This window comes from Chiloscyllium plagiosum, unplaced genomic scaffold, assembly GCF_037043375.1.
Source record: "Chiloscyllium plagiosum isolate Xiang-an unplaced genomic scaffold, Cpla_swu_hap1 HiC_scaffold_23, whole genome shotgun sequence".
NCBI lineage: Eukaryota > Metazoa > Chordata > Chondrichthyes > Orectolobiformes > Hemiscylliidae > Chiloscyllium > Chiloscyllium plagiosum.
This window is the reverse complement of record NW_028270161.1, coordinates 58,102,581-58,129,901: the sequence shown is the minus strand read 5'-3', so window position 1 is coordinate 58,129,901 and position 27,321 is coordinate 58,102,581. Positions and strand designations below refer to the sequence as shown.

At 40.0% G+C, this 27,321-nt stretch overlaps 1 protein-coding gene across 2 annotated transcripts in view; it reads left to right on the top strand.

Annotated features, from left to right (window-relative positions):
• Positions 1-27,321, top strand: part of fgd6 (FYVE, RhoGEF and PH domain containing 6) — a 141,228-nt gene that overhangs the window by 70,123 nt on the left and 43,784 nt on the right. For both annotated transcript variants that reach the window (XR_015761198.1, XM_043713308.2), the window contains exons 9-15: positions 87-137; positions 229-287; positions 398-469; positions 11,278-11,346; positions 13,382-13,465; positions 13,809-13,888; positions 18,875-18,974. Coding sequence is in view for 1 of the 2 variants with exons in the window: in XM_043713308.2 (XP_043569243.2) it covers positions 87-137; positions 229-287; positions 398-469; positions 11,278-11,346; positions 13,382-13,465; positions 13,809-13,888; positions 18,875-18,974 (515 nt within the window). In the remaining variant the exon portion in view is untranslated. The remainder of the gene's footprint in view (positions 1-86; positions 138-228; positions 288-397; positions 470-11,277; positions 11,347-13,381; positions 13,466-13,808; positions 13,889-18,874; positions 18,975-27,321) is intronic.

Sequence of the window (27,321 nt, the reverse complement as noted above, 5' to 3'; positions counted from 1 at the left end):
GGTACCCAGCCATTGGGAGAAAATGTATATTTTTAACCTACAAGTAGCTTAAGGCATACTCTGACTGAAACTTCTATGTATTCCAGATTATATGAAGAACCTGTCAAAAGACTGTGCTGACTACAAAGATACTCAAGGTATTAAATCATCTCAAATAATTGTTTATAAAATAGTAGCATTTTTGACTTTCATATACTAAGATACTGATGATTATCTTTCTGTTGTCAGCTGCTCTTGCCATTGTTGTAGAAGTAGCAAACCATGCTAATGACATAATGAAACAAGGGGTAAGTAAACAAATTTAACTCACTACTATTATTAATTCATTGCTCTGTTTGATTTTTTTTTAGAAACTAGCTGTAATCTTAAAGTTGTCTTTTTCTCCCTCCGCCTCTAGGATAACTTCCAGAAGCTGATGCAGATTCAATATAGCCTAAATGGCCAACAAGAGATTGTACAGCCTGGAAGGGTGATTATTGCTGACTGACAACAGAAACATCTATTCAAATATTTAAAGGGAATTTTGTAAACTATTGAGTGCAGAAAAGGAGATGCATCTTTCATTTATGCTGTGGTTCTGTTCGCCGAGCTGGAAGTTTTTGTTGCAAACGTTTCGTCCCCTGGCTAGGCGACATCATCAGTGCTTGGGAGCCTCCTGCGAAGCGCTTCTTTGATGTTTCCTCCGGTGTTTATAGTGGTCTGTCCCTGCCGCTTCCGGTTGTCGGTTTCAGCTGTCTGCTGTTGTGGTTGGTATATTGGGTCCAGGTCGATGTGTTTGTTGATGGAGTTTGTGGATGAATGCCATGCCTCTAGGAATTCCCTGGCTGTTCTCTGTCTGGCTTGCCCTATGATAGTAGTGTTGTCCCAGTCGAATTCATGTTGCTTGTTGTCTGTGTGTGTGGCTACTAAGGATAGCTGGTCGTGTCGTTTCGTGGCTAGTTGATGTTCATGTATGCGGATTGTTAGCTGTCTTCCTGTTTGTCCTATATAGTGTTTTGTGCAATCCTTGCATGGTATTTTGTACACTACATTAGTTTTGCTCATGTTGGGTATCGGGTCCTTCGTTCTGGTGAGTTGTTGTCTGAGCGTGGCTGTTGGTTTGTGTGCCGTTATGAGTCCTAGGGGTCGCAGTAGTCTGGCTGTCAGTTCCAAGATGCTCCTGATGTATGGTAGTGTGGCTAGTCCTTTTGGTTGTGGTATGTCCTCGTTCTGTGGTCTTTCTCTTAGGCATCTGTTGATGAAGTTGCACGGGTATCCGTTTTTGGCGAATACCTTGTATAGGTGTTCCTCTTCTTCTTTTTGCAGTTCTGGTGTACTGCAGTGTGTTGTTGCCCTTTTGAATAGTGTCCTGATGCAGCTTCGTTTGTGTGTGTTGGGGTGGTTACTTTCATAGTTTAGGACTTGGTCTGTGTGTGTGGCTTTCCTGTATACCCTTGTAGTGAATTCTCCGTTCGGTGTTCTCTGTACCATCACGTCTAGGAATGGGAGTTGGCTATCCTTTTCTTCTTCTCTCGTGAATCGGATTCCTGTGAGTGTGGCGTTGATGATCCGGTGTGTTTTTTTTTGTAGTGTACTAATGTAGTGTACAAAATACCATGCAAGGATTGCACAAAACACTATATAGGACAAACAGGAAGACAGCTATCAATCCGCATACATGAACATCAACTAGCCACGAAACGACACGACCAGCTATCCTTAGTAGCCACACACGCAGACAACAAGCAACATGAATTCGACTGGGACAACACTACTATCATAGGGCAAGCCAGACAGAGAACAGCCAGGGAATTCCTAGAGGCATGGCATTCATCCACAAACTCCATCAACAAACATATCGACCTGGACCCAATATACCAACCACTACAGCGGACAGCTGAAACTGACAACTGGAAGCGGCAGGGACAGACCACTATAAACACCGGAGGAAACATCAAAGAAGCGCTTTGCAGGAGGCTCCCAAGCACTGATGATGTCGCCTAGCCAGGGGACGAAACGTTTGCAACAAAAACTTCCAGCTCGGCGAACAGAACCACAGCAACGAGCACCCGAGCTACGAATCTTCGCACAAACTTTGATCTTTCATTTATTTTTCTTGTATATCTAGGCCCAAACCCTTTTAATAATCTGGCTATTCTTATTTTGTGCTGCTGGCTCAAGCATAGTAAAATTGATAAATGCAGTCGCTGCAACATTGTAATGCTGACGCAAAGATTTACTCTCGTAAGACATTGATCTAGTAAGAGGTATATCTGTTAAAATGAAATACACTGTTCTAAATTTTTAAGTTTTATATATTTACAGAGTTAAAAATCACACAACACAAGGTTATAGTCAACAGGTTTGTTTGGAAGTACAAACTTTTGTAGCACTGCTCCTTCATCAGGTGGTGAGTGGGGCAGGATCATTGGACACAGAATTTACAGTAAAAGATCAAAGTGTCATACAACTGATGTGATGTATTGAACAAACCTAGATTGTTGTTAAGTCTTAATCACTTAGAATGGGTTGCAGCTTTCGATTCAGTTGTATGACACTTTGATCTTTTACTATAAATTCTATGTCTTATGATCCTGCCCCACTATCTACCTGAAGAAGGAGCAGCGCTCTGAAAACTTCTACTTCCATATTAACCTTTTGGACTATAACCTGGTGTTGTGTGATTTTTAATTTTGTTCACCTCAGTCCAACACTGGCACCTCCACATCATATATTTATAAGTTAGTATAGAAAGGAAGACAGAACAGAAAGGAGGGCTTTAAATTCGTGGGACACTGGGACCTGCACAGGATAGATGGGTTGCACCCCAACAGAAATTTGACCATTGTCCTTGTAAGGTGTTATGGTTGTAGGGGATGGTTTAAACAAATTAAGTAGCAGGATCGGAACCATATTTCAACATTAGAAAGAGAAAACAAATGGCACAAAGAAATGAGAGAGTCAGATTGCACTTGGGAATAAGATCAAAATTAGGTTTGCAATGCATGTACGTGCAGTCCTCCTATAATACAGTAGTTGCTTTCCTGTGTGACTCGGTGTTGCAGAAAATCACGCAATAAAAGTAATGGGGCCTATAGGAAAAACAGGATTGGTGACTCCATTTTAGCGAACCTGGCCATTTCTGATCAGTAACAAAAATGCCAAGTTTTACAAGCAAAATTTCCCAATGTATTGTTGTATTCCCAGTTTCTTGCAGAGTGGAGTTTATCCACAACCCACTCTGTGCCATTAAGCATCTTGAAACTTCTGGAAGGTTTTTTTTGGTGCGAGTAAAATTTTTTTTTGAGGAGGTGGCTAAAGGGCTGGGATGCTGTGAACAGCTGGAGGTTTTGATGGGTCTTGGGTTTCAGAGAGGATGAGGGGCTGAGACTCTCAGATCCACCCAACCCAATCCCCACACCACCTGCTTTCAAACAGTGATTGGGTGAACTTGGATCAGGCATAACTTAGGGATGGGTGGTGTGGGGAGTGATGAGGTTTGCCAGTGGTCTGCCCTTTGTTTCACACCTCCCCCTTTCCACACACATACATCCTCTCTTGTAAAGTCACCATATGTCGAAGCTTCAGATAGCCAGCAACTGAACCTCTGCTTACAAAATGCCCTGCTTACTCTCCAACATTCAGTGGAAATTGCTGTATTTGCACCCTCTTTTGTTCCCTATCTATCTATTTCTCTCTTCCTGTTCCTTGGCCCCAACCCCCAACTCTGTGCATGATCCCAGTAAGCACTCCAGCAAAATATTCCAATGTTCGCTTCCCCAACTCAGTTGCAGATAGAAGCAAAACAAAGTACACACACACAGACAATAACCTGTTGCAATAGATGCACCAGCAGAATAAATCACAGCCAGCTGGTAATACAGGGGATGGAATCATAAAACAGCGAACGGGAGTTCACTTTATTAAAACAAAGTCTGCAATTCACAAATTGTTGATTTATGCATGAAACAAAGGGTTTGGCTGAGGCACTAAATGAAATCTTTGCATGTGTCTTTACCAAGGAAGATGATGTTGATGGAGGTAGTGAGACAATAAAAGTTGATAAAGAGAAGGTATGAGAAAAGCTGCCTGTATTTCAAAGTTGGTAAGCCACTAGGATGACATTAGATGCATCTGAAGATGCTGAGGCAAGTAAAGACGAAAGCTCTGGAGGCTCTGGCCATTATTTTCCAATCATCATTTGATATGGAGTGATGTCAGAGAACAAGAAACTTGTAAATGTTATGAAACTTGTAAACTGTTTAAAGTAAGGTGCAATAATCACTATAATTGTAGGCCAACCAGTTTAGCTTCAGCTATGGGAAAGTATTTAGAAACTAAATCCTAAACCAAGTTAATCGTCTCTTGGACAAATTGGATATGAAAGCTAGGACGGGATATATAAAGGGAAACTCAGATACAACTATTGAGTTTTCTGATGAAGTAAGGGTTGTTAAGCCGAGAGCAGTTGACGTCATTAGATTAGATTAGATTAGATTAGATTACAGTGTGGAAACAGGCCCTTCGTCCCAACAAGTCCACACCGACCCGCCGAAGCGAAACCCACCCATACCCCTACATTTACCCCTTACCTAGCACTACGGGCAATTTAGTATGGCCAATTCACCTGACCCTGCACATCTTTGTGATGTGGGAGGAAACCGGAGCACCCGGAGGAAACCCACGCAGACACGGGGAGAACGTGCAAACTCCACACAGTCAGTCGCCTGAGGCGGGAATTGAACCCGGGTCTCTGGCGCTGTGAGGCAGCAGTGCTAACCACTGTGCCACCGTGCCACCGTCATGCACATGGATTTTAAAGAACATTTGGTGAAGTGTTGCCAGTATAATTAAAACCTGTGGAGTGAAAAGTACAATGGCAGCATGGATACAATGTTGGCTGAGTGACCAGGATTTCAGCGCACAAGGTACAATTTCAAAATTTGCAAATGACACAAAATTTAGAAATATTATGAACTTGGTGAATTATGAGAACAATAATAAACTTCAAGAGCATATAGACAGGATGGTGCACTGGGCATATGTGTGACTATGAAACTGATTATGGGAAAGTGTGATGTGATACACTTGGTTAACAAAAACAAGAAACAGCAGTATAATTTAAAGGGTACAATTTTAAAGAGGATAGAGGATGTATGAGCAGAAGGAACTTAGGTTATATGTGCACAAAGCATTGAAGGTGGCAGGGCAGATTTGGAAAGCATTTATCAAAGCATAAAAATCAAGGCAATCTATACAAAAGCAAGGAAGTTAATGTAACTTCTTTCTAAAATGAAGTCCAGCATCAGCTACAGTATTGTCTACAATTATGGATACAACAGTTTCAGAATATATTTGAGGGAGTGTAATAAAGAATTATGCAAAAGGTTCCAGAAATGAGAAACCCTTTGGCACAAGGGTTCATAACCAAAAGTCATTGAGTTCTTGTAATTGGAAAAAATGCCAGAGATTATAAGGAAAAACATTTTTACACAGTAGTTCAGATTGGGAATACACTGCATGAGCATGTAATGGGTACAGATTCAATCATGACTTTCGAAAGGAAATCAATTAAACACCTGAAGATAAAAGATTTGCAGGGCTACAGGGAAAAGACAGAGCAGTGGGGCTAGATGAATAGCTCTGAAAGAGATCTAACATGGTCACAAAGAGCTGAATAGTTTCCTTCAATATTGTAACCATTCCATAGTTCTGTAATTCAGTAAGAAAAGGGTGGCATGCTTAGTGTTAACACTTAGCACTGATAATAATCTCTGCTATTGCTTGTTGTGATAATGCATCACTGAACATAGAAAGGGATAGGACAGGTAAGACAGACGTCGATACTTCGGCAATGGACCTGTGTGGATTTCAGGTGCAGTGGCAGCGAGGTTAAAAGGAGCACAATGAGCGGAGAGGTCCCAGGAACAGATAAGTTTGGCCTCACAGGAGTCCCGGGAGGTAACTGGGTGTTTCTCCTGGCTCTTTTAACTGAGTACTGATTTAAGTTAAAACCTTGAGTACAGCTTACACCTTCCAATAGGTAATTAATATCTTCAAAATTAAATTTGATTCTTTTGACAGAGTTAGGGGGTTTCTGGTTGTTTGACATTGTATCTTAGAATTTGCTCGTCGTTATTTAAGTAGGTGTAAGGTTACAAAAAAGTACATTTTATTTAGTCAAGGTGCCTCTGGGGATCTCAGGTCTGTGACGTGTACATTCTGCACTATGTGGGAAGTTGTAGATACTCCTGATGGTCTAGATGGCTGTACGTGCAGGAGGTGCTTCTGGGTGGAGTAACTCTAGCTCTGGGTTTTGGGACTCGAGTACCAAATACAATAAAGCCGAGATGTTTGTGGATAGCAAGTTTTTGGATGTGGTCATCCTGCAACTTATGAGGGCATGAATAGGGAAATAGACAAGGTCTTTTCCTGCGGTCAGGGGGAGTCCAGAGGTAGACGGCATAGGTTTAAGTTGAGAGGGGAAAGATTTAAAAGGGACATGGGGGAAACTTCTTCTCACAGATGGTACTGTGTGAATGGAATTAAGTACCAAAGGAAATGATGGAGGTTGGTACAATTACAACATTGAAAAGGCATCTGGATGGGTATATGAACAGGAAGGGTTTAGAGGGACATGGGACAAATGTTGGCAAATGGGACTATATTTATCTAGGATATCTAGCCGGCACGGATGAGTTGGCCTGAAGGATATTGTGCTGTACATCTCTATGACTCTAAGTTCAGGAAAAGAAGATTGGGCAACCGTCAGACAGAATGTAGTGATTAGGCAGCAAACTTCCCTCTGATTACATTTTCTGCTGCGCGGACCTCTGAGATCCATGCATGGCAGCAGCTTCCAAAGCCAGGTGTTCGTGTTGGAATGACCTCTATACATCTATTTGTGTGCATGGAACATCCAAGAAGTTATACAGCCATGTAGTTTAGAGGGAACTTGCCAAGCAATTAGTGATGGAATCCCCTCAGTCTATCTCATTCACAAAGCATTTTACAGCCTTGGAAAATAACAAGAGTGACAGTTCCTCTGTGCATGCCAGCCAGCCAGTTCCAAAGTGCTATGTGTTCAGCTGCACAGGCTTGAGCAGGGTAGTAGTGGTAGAGGATTCATTAGCAAGGGGAGTAGACAAGCATTTCCATGACCATAGACTTCACAATGGTACATTGCCTCCTGGGTGCTAGGGTCAAGGGTTTCACATTCTGAAGGACAAGGGTGAACAGCTAGAGGTTGCAATCCATAGCAAGCAGTAATTAGTTGTATGCCACAGAAACCAATGCTGGGGCCACAATTATTCACAATATATGTTAATGACTTGAATGAGGAAAGTGAATTAACCATGGCCAAGTTTGCAGTTAACACAGAAATAGGTGGGAAAGCAGAATAGTGAGAATGACAGAAAGGTTTTGCAGAGGATTATCAACCGGTTAAGCGAGTGAACAAAAACTTGGTAGATTGAATGTAATGTGGGGAAATGTGAGATTATGCATTTCGGCACAACAAACAAAGCTGAATATTGTTTAAATGGAGAAAGACTGCAGAAGACTACAGGACACAGGAATTTGGGAGCCGTCATTCATGAATCACAAAAAGCTAGCATCCGAATTCAGCTGATAATAGGGAATGCAAATGGAATGTTAGCCTTTATTTCAAAAGGAATGGATCTTAAAAATAGGGAGGCTTTGCTAAAATTATACAAGGCACTGGTTAGACAACAGTTAGAGTATTGTGAACATTTTTGGGACCTTTATCTAATGAAAAATGTACTGGTTTTGGAGGCAGTCCAGAGAGGGTTCATTGCACTGATATCAGGTTGTAGGTACTGTCTTATATAGAGAGATTGAGTAGATTGGGCCTTTACTCATTGGGGTTTAGAAGAGTGAGAGGCAACCTGACTGAAATATACAAGATTCTTTGGGGACCTGACTGGATAGATGTAGAAAGTTTGTTTCGCTTTGTGGGAGAGCTTAGGCTCAGGGGGCATAATCTCAGTATAAGAGGTTGCATGTTTAAAACAGAGATCAGTAATTTCTCCTCAGAGAGCAGTGAATCTGGGCAATTCTTCCCTGTAGAGATCCGTTTTGCTGGATCATTAAGTGAGATCAAAAGACTTTTAGTCAGTAAGGGAATCGAGGGTAGTCTAGAAACAGCTGGAAAGAGGACTTGAAGATGATCAAATAGACCACGATCTCACTGAATGGAGGAGCAGACTGGATGTGCTAAATGACCTACTTCTGCTCCTACTTCTTACAGCCTTGTGTTGGGACCATGGCACATGAGGAAAGAGAAATGAGGTCCTGCAGATAACCTTAGGGAGTGACCCCTGGGAAATTGAAAAGTATAACTTCAAAGACTGGATTAGCCCTGATGCCATGCAGTAGTGAATATAGGAATAGAAAGAGTACTGCGTAGCTGGAGGGAGAGTGCAGGAGGGAACACTTAAGAGTCCTCAGGCATTGGGGCCATTCATGGAGGACCTATACAAGTTGGACCTGTTACATATGAACAAGAACAGGGCCATCTTTGTCACATGGAATTTTGCTGTTGCTGTTAGGTGGATTTAAACTAGATTGGTAGGGGAATGAGATCTTTGCAAGTACTTTAGAGGAGTGAGAAGCTGAGATGGAATTAATCTGGAAGGCAGAGGAAACATAGCCTAGATAAGAATGAAGTGAATTTAGCAAGGAAAAATAATGCACAGAGCCTGAGGATAAGGCAGATGAGTTGAGGGTGCAGATAATCTTGTGAGGTTATGTCATAGCTATGACTGAGAGCTGTAAGACGGATTTGCTGCTCAACATTCCTGGTTATAATATATTCAGACAAGATAGAGAAATAGAAGAGCGGTCACAATATTGATTGAGGAATTAATTCTTATTCTGAGGAGAGATGACATCTTGGAAGGATCATCGAATTAAGATATATGGGTAGAAACAAAAAACACAGAAGGGGCAAATACACTGTTGAATACATGCTATAGGCCCCTAAATAATCAAGGAGAGAGACAGACAATCATTAATGTTATCAAATATCAGAGAACTGTAAAGATAATAAGGTAGTCATGGTTACATATTTTAAGCATCTAAATATTAATAGGCAAGGTTTAGTGTGTAAAGTAGGAAGGGTCTTAAATTGCAACCAGGATAATGTTCTTACGGCATAGCTCAAAAAGTAGTTCTGGACTTAATATTTGGAAATTAGCTCAGATAAGTGGATGGGGCAGGGGAGCATTTGAAGATAGTGACCATAATTCAGATTTAGGATAGTTATGGAAAAGGATAATGATGAGAGAGGAATAAAAGTTCAAAACTGGGGAAAGGCTATTTTCATTAAGATGGATACAGTTTGGCCAAAGTGGACTGGGATCAGATACTTGCAGATAAAACTATGTCATAGTAACAACAGGCATTGAAAGAAGAAAAAAACGAAAGTGTACAGGGCAAACACATTCCACAAAGACAAAAAGTGTGACCAAGACTGAGGAACTCTGTCAAGAGGGATAAATCATAAGATGGAGAAGTAAGCTGCACAAGACCATTGAGTCTCCTCAACCATACAATGAGATTGTGGCTGATCTGCTAATCTTCAACACTTTCCTGCTTTCTCCCCATAACTCTTGAATCCCTTACTGATTACAGTTAGGACTAAGAAGAAAAAAGAGAAGTTTGTGACAAGTACAGAGGGCTCACTTTGGCACAGTCTCTGATTGGGGAATAGAAGTGCAGGGATAACTTAAAAAGGGAAGTAGGATAGCTAACAGAGTACATGAGAAAGAATTGGTGGGTAGCATAATGGAAAATCTGGATGGGTTTTTATAGTATATAAAGGACAGAGAATAACTAGGGTAAGAGTAGGGCCCATTAGGGACCACTGAGGCAATCTATGTGTTGGTTCAATTCTCAAGAAATACTGTGTTAGTCTTCACCATGGAAAAGGACATGCTGGACATCAGGATACCAGGATGGACACTGTAAAATATTAAAAGAAATTAGTTAAACAGAGAGGATATACTTGTGCAATCTTAAAAAGTGAATAAATCTACAAGCTTGGATGAGAAGCATCCTAGGCTACCAGGGAGGCAAAGTAGGAGGTATCATGGCACTGCCAGCAATGTTCAAATCCTCTTTGTCCAAAGATGAGGTGCCAGAGGTGCTGGAGGCCTGCTAACATAGTCTCATTATTAAAAAGGTGAGGTATGGATAGACCAAGAAATTGCAGCTAGTCAATCTAACATCAGTGATTGGAAAGGTATTAGAAAAAATTCTCAAGGACTAAATATATTTGCGTTTGGAGAGACAAATATTAATTGGGGATGATCAGCACGGCTGTAAAGGAAGGTTGTGTTTGATAAATTTGAGCAAATGTTTGAAATGAGAAGCATGAGGGTAATGTATTTGATAGTCAACATGACTTTAATAAAGATTTTGATAAGATCCTTTATGGCAGACTGATTTTAAAAAGTAAAGGTTTGTGGGATCCAAAGCAAAATGGAATATTGGATCCAAAATTAGTCAAGAGACAGGAGGCAGAGGGCTATGGTACAGAGATGTTTCTGTGATTGGAAGTTTCCAGTGGAGTTCTGCAGTACCCTTGCTATTTGGTATTTTAATGATTTAAAGTTAAATGTAAGTGGTGCAGACACGATGGGCAGAAGGACCTCTTCTGTGCTGTATGAGTATGTAATGGGTATGATCAAGAAGTTTACAGATGATTTGAAAATTGTTATGGTGCTAGAAAGGCTTTGGAGGATAGCTGTAAACCACAGGAACATATCAACGGACTGGTCAAGGGCAGTGACAAATGGAATACACCCCGAAACAGTGTAAGGTAATGCAGTTGGGAAAGGATGACAAGGCAAGTATTTAAATCATGGGTGGTAAGACCCTGGAAAGTACTGAAGATTAGAGGAACCCTGATGTTTTCTATTCACAGATCCCTGGAGATGCAGGCTAGGTAGATAAGGTGGTTAGGAAGGCGTATGGGATGTGGGATTTATTATGGCCTTTATTAGCTGAGTGAGAGAATTAGCAGAAAAATTACGTTGGACTAGTACAAAACCGTGGTTAGGCCATAATTGGAGTACTGCTTTAAGTTTTGGTTACCACATTATAGAAAGGATGTCATTGCAACAGAGAGAGTGCAGAGGAGATTTACCAGGAAGTCTGGTTTGAATGGTCTGAGCTATGAGGTAAGTTTGAATAGTGCATTGTTTCCAAAGAAATCTGTCATGTCTGCTTAATTCAGTAACTAATAGCATTATCATGTTGTTTCTCTCTGACTAGGTTTTTTTGAAGGAAGGCACTTTGATGAAGCTGTCTAGAAAGGTTATGCAGCCCCGAATGTTTTTTTTGGTATGTAATTTTGTCTTTAAATCCTCTACATCTAACCCACTTAGAAGCTAAGATCATTTTTCCTACATGTTTTGTGCTTTATATAATTTGTAATTTTGTTAGATGTTGTTGCAATCCAATAAACACGATAATTTGCTTAAATTCGGATGCCTGTAAGTGAGAGAAATTTTCTCAAATGAACTCATTTAATTTCTTGAAGATTTAAGACTATGATACTGGGAATAAAGTATACAAAGCTACTAGGAAAGAGCAGACAGATGGAATTAATTGGATAGTTCCACCGGAGAGCTGGCATTGAGCTAGTCTTTTGTGCTGTCAGTGTAGTACTAAGATACTAGTTAGTATCTAATGACATTTCTTTCAGGAATTTCCAGTGTGCAACTGTATTTGTCACACTCTGTACTAATCTATCCATAATTAATCATAGTCCACAAGGGATGTTGGAATTCCTCTAAACCCCCTCCAGTTTTGCTTTGACATGGCCTTTGCTGATGATTCATCTTCTGTTGTCACCAAGGCCAGACTTTCATTCTGAATGTTAAAGTGATCATATTTTCTTAATTTCTGTTTCTTTACTTCAGCTGAAAGCCCATCATGTGTTGGGACTTCAGTTTTCTTGTTGACAAAGTCAATAATTTTCAATCTCTCTCATATAGCGCAAACTTCATATCATCGATTTTGAACATTGCTTTTTCAAATGCAGGCCAACATTGAATGCTCTCCATGACTGAAAACAACAAATGCTGGAGATCACAGTGGGTCAGACAGTATCCATGGAGAGAGAGCAAGCTAACTCTGATGAAGAGTCATCTAGACTCAAAATGTTAGCTTGCTCTCTCTCCATGGATGCTATCTGACCGTTGTGATCTCCAGCATTTGTTGTTTTCAGTACAAATTGCAACATCTACAGTAATTTTCATCTACATTTTGTTGAATGGTGTCCATGTCTCAATGTGCACTCTGTGTTGGGAAGTTTTAAACAGACAGATGTTAGTGTCAGTTAAAAGCTGAGTACCATTGTTCTGGGTGGTTTCTGATATCATTTTTGAGTTAATTGCAAAACCTACTAACCAGGCTCTGCACAATGTCAATTTTCATTTACCTCCCCCACTTAATAGTGAATACAAAAGGCACAACAAATCTATCTAGCCAATTACTACTGTGTAAGTCTACTCTCAAACAACAGCAAAGTAGTGGAGGGTGTCATTGACATGGATATCAACTGTTAATCAGAGACAGAACTGGACCAGCCTAGAAATACTGTGATTCAAGTGTCTGTTAATTCTGCGCTGAATAACTCACCTCCTGACTCCTCAAATTTGACTACTATCCATCTACAAGGTGTATTGGAGTACTCCCCCCTTGACTTGGTCAGTACAATTCCTACAAGACTAAAGAAGCCTGATAGTATTCAGAACAAAGCAGTGTGCTTGATTGGCATCCCAGCCATCACATTACGAATTTACTTACTCCCCCGCCAACACACAGGAGCAGCAGTATGTACAAAATGAAAAATGCACTGCTGTAATTTATTCAAGGTCCCTCAACAGCACTTTCCAAACCCACTGCCTAGAAGGACAGGGCAGCAGATCCACCACTTCCAAATTCCCCTCCATCCTGACTTGGAACTATATCACCATTCCTTAAGTGTTACTGGGTTAAAATGCAAGAACTCCCTTCATAAGCACAATATGGGCATATCTACACCACAACAACTGAAATGTTTCAAGAAAGTAGCTCATGACCATCTATTTGAGGGCAGTTAAAAATGAACAATAAATGCATGTCAAAATAGAAACGCTCATATCCTGTGAAAGAATAAAACAAAAGTCATGTGTACAATTGTCTAACCTTGAATCAACGCTTACGATTGTTGAAATTTACAGCTCATCATACAAACAGTATGGCACATGATCATTTGTGTGTTGAACTATTTGGTTTGGGAACTAACTAAACCATTATGAAGAAAAGTTTAAGTTTTGACCCTGATTATTGCTTTGAATTCACATTTAGGTTATAATGTTTTCCTTTATAGCTAAATGATGTGTTATTGTACACTACACCAGTACAATCTGGAATGTTCAAGCTGAACAATATGCTTTCTCTAGCAGGTATGAAGGTAAGTGATTTTTGATTCTCCTTATCATTCTTTTAAGATAAATTGTTAAAGTAACATAATTTTATCATTTTATGGAAAATGTTCCACACCAAGTAAATAAAGTGTGGACACTTCTAAAGTACTTTGAGCAATAAATGCATTGAAAAACGATACCAACTGCCTCCTATACAGTTGCCTGTTTTCTGGTTGAACCAGTATTCAGCAGGCAATTAAGAATAATTTCATTAACTATAGAGTGTTGCTGTGACTTTAATTCAATTAATAATACCTTTCCAGATAAAATGAAGGTGAATGCTTTCTGTTGACCTGTTTAAATGTATGAAACATATTGTCTATCCTGTAGGTCAGTAAGCCGTCTCAAGAAGCCTATCAAAATGAACTGAACATAGAGAGTGTTGAACGATCTTTCATTCTTTCAGCAAGGTAATGGCTCATCAGCAGGACTGAGTTAAATAGATATAACATCGCTAATACAATGTCAAGATTTGCAATATCTGTTTATAGAAAAGTGACTGTTGATAGTTAGGGGACTTAGAGGGCAGGTACCTCAGCCTTTGTAGTTGTCCAACAAGTTGGAGGTTCTTTCAACTTGTCTAGATGAGAATGAGGGCTGCAAAAGGATTAAGTTAACTGACTATATCACTGAGGTACAGGAGGCTTCTCGAGAAGGGGGAATAAGAAGGACTGGTAGTAGTGGGAGGATCGGGTCTATCCTCTGAAGCAAAGAGTGTGAGATCAGATGACTGTGTTGTCTACCCAGTACCAGATTTCAGGCTGGAGAGCAACTTGGAGGGGTGTATCCAATAATTATGGTCTGTGTAGCTTTCAATGACATAGGCAGATCGACTGAGGAGGTCCTGTGTAGTCAGTATGAGGAGCTTGGCGCAATATTAGGAAACAGAACCTCAAAGGTCTTCGCCATAATACCTGCACCATTAACAGAACTGGGTTCTGATGAAGAGTCACTGGATTCAAAACATTAACTCTACTTTCTTCCCACAGATGCTGCCAGAACTGCTGACAATTGCCAACAATGTCTGTGTTTGATGCATAACAAGAGAAATAGGGAGAATTTTAAACTAAATTATGGAGACAAGGTCTCAAATTTGAGAAGATGTGACAAATCTAAGAATAGAGTTAAGGCTAAAGAGAATATTATTAATAAGTGAAATGATAAATAGATTTGACAGGAATAGATTGAGAGTATGAATCTAAGAGTCAACCAACAGGTAAGAGTTGAATTTACAAAATGTTTAAAAAGATAAAACTGAATGATCAATCTGAATGCATACAGCATTTGGAACAAAATGGATGACCTGGAGTGCAAAAAAAACAAGTATGATCTGGTAATCATGAGAGACATGCACCATGCAATATGACAATGATTGGGACTGAATCAGGACTAGACTAGGTATTGTGCAATGAGGCAAAATATTACAATCTATTATAAATAATATCAAAACTGAGCATTTGGGAAAAAAATGGTAAAATTGGACAGATTCAACATGGATTTATAAAATGGAAATCATCTTTGACAGACTTGTTCAAGATTTTTTATGGATGTGACTTGTAGTGTAGACAAAGGAGAACCAAAGAATGTGGTTTATTTAGACTTTCATAAGGCTTTTGATAAGGTTCCACATAGGAGTTGGCAAATAAAATTAGCGCATGTAATTAAGGGAAATTTACTAGTTTAGATCGAGAACTAGTGAGTAGACAGAAAGCAGAGAGTAGGAATAAACAAATAATTGTCAGGATGGCAGGCACTTATTAGTAGAGTACAGCAAGTGGCAGCACAACTGTTCACAATCCAACTAAATGATCTGGATCTGGAGACCAACTATAATATTTTCAAATTTGTTGATGGCACCAAACTAAGAGAAAATGTAACTTTTCAGGACGCTTGAAGAGGACTTGGATGGGCTAGAACTGTGATAGATGGACTATAGTGTGAATGCGTGTGAAGCAATTCACTTTGGTTGGGAAAAAAAACAAAGGCATGGAATTCCTTAAATGTGAGAGGCTAATTAATGTGGGTGTCCAAAGGGACCTGAGTCTCTCTGTGCATGAATCACTGAATGCATGCAGGTTCAGCAAGCATTTAGAAAGGTTCCATTTCAAGAGGATTTGAGAACAGAAGTAAAGATGTCTTGCTTCAATTGTATAGAATCTTGGTGAACTACAGAGAAGTTACAGCACAGAAAAAGGCTGTCAATCATGTTTGCGCCGGCTGAATAAACTAGCCAAAAAATGTATTCTCACTTAACAGCACTTGGTCTGTATCTAGTAATTTCATTGTAGTCTTCATACACAGGTTTCAATGAAGTAATGAGATTACTGAACCGAAGCCTATTATACCATTATGTTTACTTTGATACTTTATGAAGAGGTTGTGATGGTTATTCTAGAGAAGATGTTTTGAAGTACTGGGGTCGACAACAGAACTGATGGCTAAACTGTGAGCTTGGGCAAACTTGAGTTGCTAATTTAGTCTCCCTTTCTTGACAGCAGGACTGTTGATAAACATAAATCTGGACACTGCAAGGAAAGATGAGGTGCTGAGAATCATGGCTCCTGCAAAGTTCTCATTCAATATTACATGATAATAGGAACAATGATTACAAGTCCATTATTACTCCATAGTAAAGTGATTACAGCACCAATGAAACTCCCTATTGCACTGTTTATTAAGGGTATTGAGTTTATTTCTATGTTGTCTTTTCTCTCAGCTGAAAGGGTAGGCATTCTCCTTAGCATCCTGTGCCTTGCATCTCCTCAATATGAGGAGAAGCAACATCAATTCATATTATGAAATTACTCCTTTCCTTCTGAAAACAAAAATAACAAATAATATGTTAGAATTTTCCTGAATGATTGTGTACAGTTTGAACATTGTTACACTTCATTGTTACCTCCATAGCTTGGCTGAAGGATTTTTTCAAATTCTTTATTTTGGAAAGACTGAATAAAGTTGATGGCTTATTGTTTTTGCTTTAAATCTATGCCTAACATTGTACGCGCGTTATAATTGCCGATGGCAAACTCAATCAGTTGCACAACAACTTGACTCTAACCTCAACTGCTTGGAGTACTATTAAAAAATTAGTTCCTGTTGCCTCTAAACAAACCCTTATGTCAATGGCCTGATAAATTTCCTTGATCCTTACCGAGGCATTTTTTATTAATGCAGCCCTTTCCAACTATCTTTAGTTTGTCGCATCAGGATGTCTGCAGTATGCTGATATCTCTCAGCAGGAAACTAGGATACAATTGTTTTTATTTCTTATGGTAGTGGCATGATTGACGTTAAACTTTTAGGTCTGGAACTAAAAACAGTGCAGAAATAATCAAGTAGAAAGGAAAACCTGGAGGCAGTACTTTATGATGGAAGAGTTTGTCCATTTTTTTGAGACAGAATATATGTACTTAAGTGCTAATTTATTGCTAATTGAGAGTTCTTTGAATGGAGTCATGCCAGTAATGTAGCAGATGGAGAAAATCCCTATGTATCTGAAACAGAAGCTGAGAGGTGTTGCATCTTGATAAGTGAAACCAGGGCAGGCCTTGCACAGTTAATGTTGGGGCCCTGTGGAATGAAGTTGAACAGAGACACCGAGGGGTGCAGGTATATAGTTCCTTGAAAATGGCATCACAGATAGACAGGGTGATGAAGAAGGCGATTAACATGCTTGCCTTCTTCGGTCAGAGCATTGAGTACTGGAGTTGGGATGTCATATTACGGCTGTACAAAATTTTGGTAAGGCCATGTTTGGAGTACCACATCCAGTTCATGTCATCCTGCTACAGGAAGGATGTTATTAAACTGGAAAGAGTGCAAAAAACATTTACAAGGATGTTACCAAGACTGGAAAGTTTGAGTTATAAGGAGAGGCTGTATAGGCAGGGACTTCTTTCCCTGGATTACAGAAAGTTGAGGGGTGATGTTATGGAGGTTTGTAAAATCATGAGGGGCATAGTTAAGGTGAATTGCCAAGTTCCCCCAGTGTAGGTGAGTCAGAAACGATAGGGCATACTTTTGAAGTGAGAGGGGAAAGGTTTAAAAGGGAACTGAGGGGCAACTTTTTCACACAATGGGTGGTACGTGTAGAGATTGTAATGAGGTCAGCCAGATGGATCTCATAGATATGAGTTCCCTGATTGAGACTGTTAATCTGGTCCAATCAAGGAGTCCTGGTTGATGGATAAAAACATTCTGACGCTCTGAGGGAGCTGGGTCAATGTTGAGGACTTTCCACTTGTTAATAAAGGGTGACTTGGTGACAGGAGACCGGCCTCTGTTGAGTTATTTCAGTGCATATATGGAACAAGCTGCTGGAGGAAGTGGTAGATGATGGTACAATTGCAACATCGAAAAGACATTTGGACAGGTACTTGGATAGGAAAGATTTAGAAGGGTGTGGCCCAAATGCAGACAAGTTGAACTAGTTTAGATTAGATTACCTACAGAGTGGAAACAGGCCCTTTGGCCCAACAAGTCCACACCAGCCCTCTGAAGAGAAACCCACCCCCCCCCCAATATTTACCTCTGGCTAATCCACCTAGCACTACGGCAATTTAGGATGGCCAATTCACCTAACCTGCACATCTTTGGACTGTGGGAGGAAACCGGAGCACCCAGAGGAAACCCACGCAGACACGGGGAGAATGTGCACACTCCACACTGCCAGTTGCCCGAGGCAGGAATTGAACACAGGTCCCTGGCACTATGAGGCAGCAGTGCTAACCACTGAGCCACCATGCTAGTTTAGTTTAAGAGACTTGGTTGGCATGGATGAGTTGGGCTGAAGAGCCTGTTTCCATGGTGCTGACTCTGACTTTATTAGGCAGTTAAGATGTGTGGGGTTTTGTAAGCTTAGGAAATTCTAGGATCATTATTGGGCTGCCTGAAGATTAAGCCCTATAGGATGACAGTCTTGGTGCAGATGCCAGTGGAGTGGCCTCGTAAAGAAGCCACTATCTGTGTTGGTTTTGATTTTTTCTGTAAGAAGTGGTAGTACACCCCTTTCTTGTTTGAATGTTCTCTGTAGCAATAGAGTAAAATTGTTAATTCATTTTTCTGCTGATTCTGCATCTTAGAATTAAAACTAATGGATTTATATGTTTGAATACAGTAGCACTTTCCTTTGGGAAAAAAAACAAACAAATTGGGCTACTTCACAACTCCAAGTACAGCTGCATTTAGTTATATAGGGGTGAAGGTTTTATACCCTCAACTTCCAATGAGAGTTAAGGAAATCTTTATGACCTAAGCATTGGAATCAATGAAAAATAAAACATTCATAAAAGCGTCAAAGCATTAGGTCCCTGTATTACAGATGCTTTGCCAGTTTGGTTTAAAGAGTGTTTGTCGACATTAATTCTGAACTTTGAACTCTTCTCTCGATACAGTTCAGCAGCAGAAAGAGATGAATGGTTAGAAGCCATTTCCAAAGCCATTGAGGACTACACAAAAAAAAGGATAACATTCACTGGAAGTAAAAGCCTTGAGGTATGATAATCATACAGTTCTTTGAAGTTTTTCAGCAAATAGATTAAACAACATGCAACAACGTGAGATACTTTGGTTCTGGTTTGTTTTGCTATCTCCCCTCTCCATTCTTAATATACTTAAGATTTTACTAGAAAATATGTTGTGAACAAACTATATCTGCTTTGTGCAATACAGAAGCTGTTTTGAATTAATTTTCATTGGAGTACATCAATGTTGGTAGGCCTGTGTGGATATGGTGAGTCTACTGAGAATTTAATGAATCTTTGCTGTTATGCAGATGGACTTCATAAAATCAATGCCAGTTCAAAGGATTTTATGGTTATTAATAGACCAATCAATTACAGCTTTAGAAAAGTGGAATCCGTGTCAAGATAAAAAGCAATGCTAAAATAAACATCTACAGAATTTCAAGAAACAAATTAACTGGTACAGATCAGGCAGCCTCTCCTTTTCAACAAATATCTTTGTTTGAAATATATTCAAAAAAAAACAAATTCAGACTAATAGACTGACTCAATTTGTCTGTTTAACCCTTTCATGATGTGCTTTTCAAAGGAGTTGAGTGGGCTAGATTCAACAGCCTGCAGTTGTTACTTTAAATTGATCTTTTGGTGATCAAACTAAAGTTGCCTGTTGACTTAATTTACCTTAAGGTGCATGATGATTTTTATTAGTTGTCCTCTCAAATTACAAAAGTGCAAAATCCCAAATAGGTTTATTGTACAATCATTTCAGTTCGTAGTAAGTACTAACTTGCCTATGCGAGATAACTAACTTATGAACAATGTTCTGATGATTTCAAGACACACAACACACACCCTCCCCCTCACAACATGAGCACAGCTGGTCTGAGTGGTCAATCATCATTGTTATGAAGACTCATCCCACCCTAGTAATGCTCTCCTACAACCTCTTCTGGCTGGCAGAAGATACAGGAGCTTCAACACATGCACCAGCATGTTCAAGAACAGCTTCTTCCCTGTCTTTATTAGACTGATAATGCACTCTCTAACATCAAATTATGCTGATTTTGTTAATGTTGATCTTGCATCACGTTTGTCCTGTGCGTTCTAACCTGTATGCCTTACTCTGTCCAAGTTTTTGCTTCTCATTGCTTACTATGATCTGCCTGTACTGCTCGCAACAGAGCTTTTCTCTGTACTTGGGTTTACATGACAACAAATCAAATCAAATTAGTAGGATGTGATGACAAACTGTTCAGAAGTGAAAGAGCTACATTATTCAACACCTCACCTTCTAGTTCTTGCTCATCAAAGTTAGATCAGGATTGGTGTTTTGATGTTAGCTCGAAAGATATTTAAATCTGTGTATAGAATTTCAGATTTTAAAATGAAATTCAAGTTTTCCATTTTGACATTAATTGTAATAAATTTGTAGTATGAGAGGAATTGAGCAGTTAAAATAATAATTATTTGAATTTTTCTGTGTTCCCAACGTATGTGCCATTAAAAATAGCCATCAGGAGCTGTTTGAGCATGTGCAGAGAAGCCCAGAAGATGGTTCTGCTGCATCAAGGATCTGAGCTGCCAATATATGCCTGTATGGTTAATGTCACATGATCAAAATGAGCAAAGATTCTAGTTTAGTGCATACTATCAATGGGAAATTTGAGGGTTTGATGTAAAATGAGTGAGTCGGAGATATAGATTCAGGCCGTGCAGTCACAAAAATATCCTGCCTGTATTTGCATTTGAATGATAGAACACCAACTGCTATTGAGTAGCTGGTGAAAATTAATTTCATATTCTGGAGGACCAAAACCTTCATGATCAGATTATTTAACATTGCCATTGATGCTTAGTAACATTTATGTCCTATTGTGTACCAGCAATGCTGTCTTTACTAGGATTAACACAGTGGCTCAGTGGTTAGCACTGCTACTTCACAGCGCCAGGGACCCAGGTTTAATTCCCACCTCGGGCAACTGTCTGTATGGAGTTTGCACATTCTCCCCGTGTCTGCGTGGGTTTCCTCCGGGTGCAGGTTAGGTGAATTGACCATGCTAAATTGCCCGTAGTGTTAGGTGGATTAGTCAGGGGTAAATATAGGGGGGGTGAGTTTCTCTTTGGAGGGTCGGTGTGGACTTGTTGGGCCGAAGGGCCTATTTCTACTCTGTAGGTAACCTAATCTAATCTAAACTGCTGGTCCATCACTTTGTAATGATATAGCCCTACTCTGATGTAGCCCTGTGCTCTTTTCTGCGCATTTGTGCACATTGCTCCACCTTGTGGTGATGTTGGCTTTAAACACAGCCAAATTCTTTTAGCAGGCTTCTGAAAATAAGTAACATTTGATTGAGCAGACCAACAGCTTCCTTATAAAAGTCTAGAGTATAAGTGTAAATGTTTTCCTACAAGCCGTACTTCTTGAAGTGTGTTGAGTATAATGCTAATTGTTTGTATAGTTGTCTTTTGTTTAATAATCATTTTGCTAATTTTTTTCAAAATCTGAGCTATTGATTTCTGCTGAGCTTCTACATCCTTCTCAAAAAATCAACATTGAGAACTCAGAGGCAAAAGTGAGGACTGCAGATGCTGGAAATCAGAGTCTAGATTAGAGTGGTGCTGGAAAAGCACAGCAGGTCAGGCAGCATCCGAGGAGCAGGAAAATCAACGTTTCGGGCAAAAGCCCTTCATCCGTCGATTTTCTGACTTCTCAGATGCTGCCTGACCTGCTGTACTTTTCCAGCACCACTCTAACCTAGATTGAGAACTCAGAGTTCAGTGACCATATTTCAATGTTACACATACTACATTGACTCAACAGATGTACACAAGGTTTATAATCCACACAAACATCCTCCCATGCACTTTCTCTACACATCCTACTGCTGTTTTCTTCTAGACCCTCCTCTCTTATCTCTCTTTTGAATCTTCACTTAAAATGTGTTGATGGTATCTACTTTATCAGATTTAATCAAACTTGATAGAGAATCTTGTGCAAATACTTTGTTTCTTTTGATATGTTTAGAAAGGACTCTGATACCTATTGGGGTACAATTCATGGGTGGTAGTAGATAGTTTACTCGTTCCTCAACTAATTGCCCATTCTTCATTTGAATGATGAGTTAGCATTATTATCCATGAGAGCAATCATAGACGGTCCAATCCTGTCGTCAGCTGAAACCCATATATATACATTTGCAAAAATGTCATTTCCACCTTTTAGATGGAATTCCACACTTTGACGTGGTTTGTGACCACCGTGACCCCCTTTCAATAATGCATTGCTGCAGGTATCCTTTGTTTAGACAATATTCATTTTAACATGTTTATTGCATATGCTCAGTGTTTTTAATAAACCGATTTGCTGCTTTCCTCACCTAAACCTTCACTCGTAGGACATCAAGGTGTCAGAAGAGGGACTTGGCGAGTGGGAGGGTTGGGAGAGAGAAGTAATAAATGGGTGGTACAGATGAGGAGCAGCACGCATGTGCAAAGTAAAAAGAGTTTCCTAAATTTTATTTATCAGGAGTTCTTGAGTTAAGAACAAAGAAAATTACAGGCCTTTTGGCCCTCCAAGTCTGCACCAATCAAGATCCTCTATCTAAACCTGTCACCTATTTTCTAAGGATCAGTATCCCTCTGCTCCCTAACCATTCATGTATCTGTCCAGATACATCTTAAATGACACTATTGTGCCCACCTCTACCACTCTGCTGGCAATGTGTTCCAGGCACCCACCATCCTCTATGTAAAGAACTTTCCACACATATCTCCTTTACACTTTTCCACTCTCAACTTGAACTCGTGACCCTTAGTAATTGAGTCTCTACTCTGGGGGCAAAAGCTTCTTACTATCCACCCTGTCTATACCTTTCGTCAGGTCTCCTATCAACCTCCATCTTTCTAATGAAAATAATCCTACTCAACCTCTCTTCATATCTAGTGCCTTCCATACTAGGCAACCTCCTGGTGAACATCCTCTTCACCCTCTCTAGAGCATCCATATCCTTTTGGTAATGTGACAACCAGAACTGTGCGCAATATTCCACATGTGGCCGAACCAAAGTCCTATACAAATGTAGATGTGACCTGCCAACTCTTGTACTCAATACGCTGCCCAATGAAGGGAAAGCATGCCGTATGACTCCTTGACCACTCTATCAACCTGCGTTGCCACCTTCAGGGAACAATGGACCTGAATTTCTCTGTATATCAATTTTCCCCAGGGCTTTTCCATTTACTGTATAGTTCGCTCCTGAATTGGATCTTCCAAAATGCAACACCTCGTATTTGCTCGGGTTGAAGTCCATCTGCCATTTCTCTGTCCAACTCTTCAATCTATCTATATTCTGCTGCATTCTCTGACAGTCCCCTTCACTACCTGCTACTCCACTAATCTTAGTGTCATCTGCAAAATTGCTAACCAGACCACCTGTACCTTCCTCCAGATCATTTATGTTATTACAAACAACAATGGTCTGAACACTGATCCTTGTGGAACACCACTGGTCACAGTTCTCCATTTTGAGAAACTTCCTTCCACTACTACTCTGTCTCCTGGTGCCCAGCCAGTTCTCTATCCATCTAGCTAGTACACCCTGGACCCCATGCGACTTCACTTTCTCCATCAACCTACATGGGGAACATTATAAAATGCCTTACTGAAGTCGATGTATATGACATCTACAGCCTTTCCCTCATCAATCAACTTTGTTGCTTCCTCAAAGAATTCTATTAAGTTGGTAAGACATGACCTACCCTGAACCAAACCATGTTGCCTATCATTGATAAGCCCATTTTCTTCCAAATGTAAGTACATCCTATCCCTCAGTATCTTCTCCAGCTGCTTCCCTACCACTAACGTCAGGCTCACCAGTCTATAATTACCTGGATTATCCCTGCTATCCTTAAACAAGGGGGCAACATTAGCAATTTTCCAGTCCTCTGGGACCTCACCCGTGTTCAAGGATGCTGCAAAGTTATCTGTTAAGGCCTAGCTATTTGTTGTGTGTTATGAGTGTGACGTTTTGTAAAATGGTTATGTTAAGGACTGTCCCATTAACCTAAGGTAAATAACTTAATGAGGGTCATGTGACTGCAATCAGTTCTACCTGACACATGTGTAATTGAAATGCAGATACTAGATTTAACATCTGAAAACTTAAGGCAGAGGTAGGTGTGCTTATTGCAGCAGACTTTATTTCCCAGAGACTTTGCACAGGAAAAAGAAAGACTGATGAGGAACAGTAGTGTTATTTCTGCAGTAGGACAGGGCTGCTTTCTCTGTTCGCTGCCAGACTTTGCTGGAGAAAGTTTCTTTGCTGATTGAAGTCAAGGAATCTTCAGTGGTTTAAGAACATGGAAGACTTCACCCAGAAAGACCAGAAGAAATTGCTGGAGCAGGTTAAATGATGAATGTCAGTTTAATACTTCAGAGGACTGAGAGAACCTTTGGGCACTTGATGCTATTGCTTGGTAAAATAGGGAGATTGAACTGTTTAAAAACTGAGAAAAGCTTTGAAAAGACTGAATTCTCTAAAAAGCATGCTTGAAATTACATATGCAACATGGAATGATTAGTTGTTCTAAAATCTTAAGGATTTTCTTTTCTGTAGTTTAGAGTACTCATTGCCTCTGGAGTAGTGTTTTGTTGTTTGTTATTCCTAGTGCCTTACAATTTGAAATCTCTTCATGTCAGTCTCTAGGAATTCAAATATCTTTTAAAAATCTAAGGTGGAGGATGGGGAAAATTTGTAGTTATAGGAGCTGGGTTTTTTTTTGAGATATTTTCAGTGTTGGATCTGATTTCCTCAAATCATAGGAACAGTAATTACTGTTTTACAAGCTGTTGCATTGTTTTAGAACTTTGGTGGGGGGAGAAAAGAGCAAAATAATGGCACTTTAAAAAAGGAGGATGACAGACAAAGGCCACGTGGACATGATTCTAACAAAGAAGGAAACCTTCGCGGCTGTCTGACCCAGCAATGAATCTGAACAGCTAACTGCCTGTGTTGTTTGATTTCAAGTATCTCTGGACATCTAATTTGATCTAAAAAAAATCAACAAACAGCAAAATTCACAGCTGACCTTGGAGAAACCTGTGTCGGAGAGCTCTTTGTAGTGGCTTTTTGAAGTGTAACCTTATTGTTTATTTTAAGTTACAATAGTGAGTGGAGTGGGTTCTTTTTTGATAATGTTTTATTGAGATGTGTCTCTTGATTAAACTTTAAAAATGTAAAACATAGATACTAAGTTAGCCTGGAGCAGTGTTTTTTATAGCAATAAGACACTGCTATTTTCTGGGTCTGTAGATTGTTAAGGTGCAAAGATGGCCTTTCGTATCGCGATTCTGGATCAATGGTGCTGGAAGAGCACAGCAGTTCACGCAGCATCGAGGAGCTTCAGCAAAATCGACGTTTCGGACAAAAGCCCTTCATACCTTTTACCTTTAGTATAGCGATGTCTTCTTCTCACCAGATATGGGAGATAGGTAGAGTTTCTATGTTACTGATGATTATGTCTGCAGGAACTATGTCTAGTTGCGAGTCCTATTGGATTGCATGGATTGGTTGGAGTGGCAATTAAAGGCAATGAGGATATAATTGAGCGGTTTGGCCTTGGGGAGGTTTTTACCAAATGGGTCGCAGTGCTATATAATGACCCAAAGTAGCAGTACTTACTAATGGCATAAGATCACATAGTTTTAGTGTTGGCAGAGGTTGGCATCAAGGGTGCCCTCTTTCATCACTATTATTTACATTAGTGATTGAACCGCTGGTGAAAGCTATCTGGACGGACTCGAGTATAACGGCCCCGGAGTTAGGATCAGGGTACAAAATTAATTTTATGAAATCAGAAGCCATGCCAGTGGGAGGTCTTATCAGCATATCCAACTTTGCAGATGGAACCCGCTTCCCCTTTCGGTAGTCACAGGGAGGTTTTCTCTACTTAGGCATTTTTACTACCCCAGTATTTGACCAGTTATATGAAGCTAACTATGTCCATCTGTTAGAGAAAATAAGGCAGGACCTTGGGCACTGGGAAGACATCCCGATATCCTGGTTGGGAAGAATATCTCTGGTCAAGATGAATGTTCTCCCTTGCCTATTATACCCTATGAGAATGCTTCCTTTGATATTGCCGAGGTAAGCGCTGTGTAGGCTTTATGGTTGGCTAGGTTCCTTTGTTTGGCATTATAGACTGTCCCTTATCAAATTAGATAAATTGCAGCTCCCACAAAAAAGAAGGGGGGAATCTAGATTTCCCAGATTTTAGGAAATACCAACTGAGCTCCTTGCTATCATATGTTGGGCCTCTCGTGATCCACAATCAATGTGGTTGATATCGAGGCTTCCCAGGCAAAATGCCCCCTCATCAACCAATTGTTTATGGATAAGATGAGAACTGTCATGGATCATTGTGAAAGCCCGATTGTTCTAAATACAATCAAAGCTTGGCGGATGATCCAATAGGGTATGGGAATCTACAAAAAACCTCCCCCTTCACTCCTATAGTGGTAATGTTAGGATTTCAGCCAGGCTTGATAGAGATTAGATTAGATTCCTTTCAGAGTGGAAATAGGCACTTTGGCCCAACCAGTCCACACCGACCCTCCGAAGAGTAAACCACCCAGAACCACTTTACTCTGACTAATGCACCTAACACCATGGGCAATTTAGCATGGCCAATTCACCTAACCTGCACATCTTTGGAATGTGGGAGGAAACCGGAGCACCCGGAGAAAACCCATGTAGACACGGGGAGAATGTGCAAACTCCACACAGACAGTCACCCGAGGCTGGATTTGAACCTGGGACCCTGGTGCTGTGAGGCAGCAGTGCTAATCACTGAGCCACCGTGCTACCCTGATAGATGCTGGCTTTAAACTTTGGGAGTCCAGAGGAATCTCCTGCTTGGAGATCTACAATGAGCTACAATGAGAGTGTGTTGTGTGTTGTAACTTTATTGAAAGTAAATTAAGCTGTCTTGTTATGACTTGATAGAATTCTATTTTGAATATTTATTTTTCTTATTTTTCCTTTTTGTTGTTACTTATCGTATTGTAGTTTCTCTTTATATAGAGTTTTTTTCTTTTCTTATATTTTACTGTGTTTTGGTAGTTTGTAGAGTAGATTAATAGTTTGTTTTCTTTATTTATATTGTTGCTATGTTGCTATTGTATTGTAAAGTGGTTACACTATTTTGTATTAGTTTTTGTAAAAAAAAAACCCAAAACCCTTTTTCTTTTCAATAAAAATATTTATAAAAAAAGGCAATGAGGAATTAGCAAGGGCTCGGGGCTGTGATGGGTGGCAGTTGTAGAAAGGCAGAAAAATAGCAGATAAAGTCAGGAGATGGGTTACCTCCAGGAAAGGGAG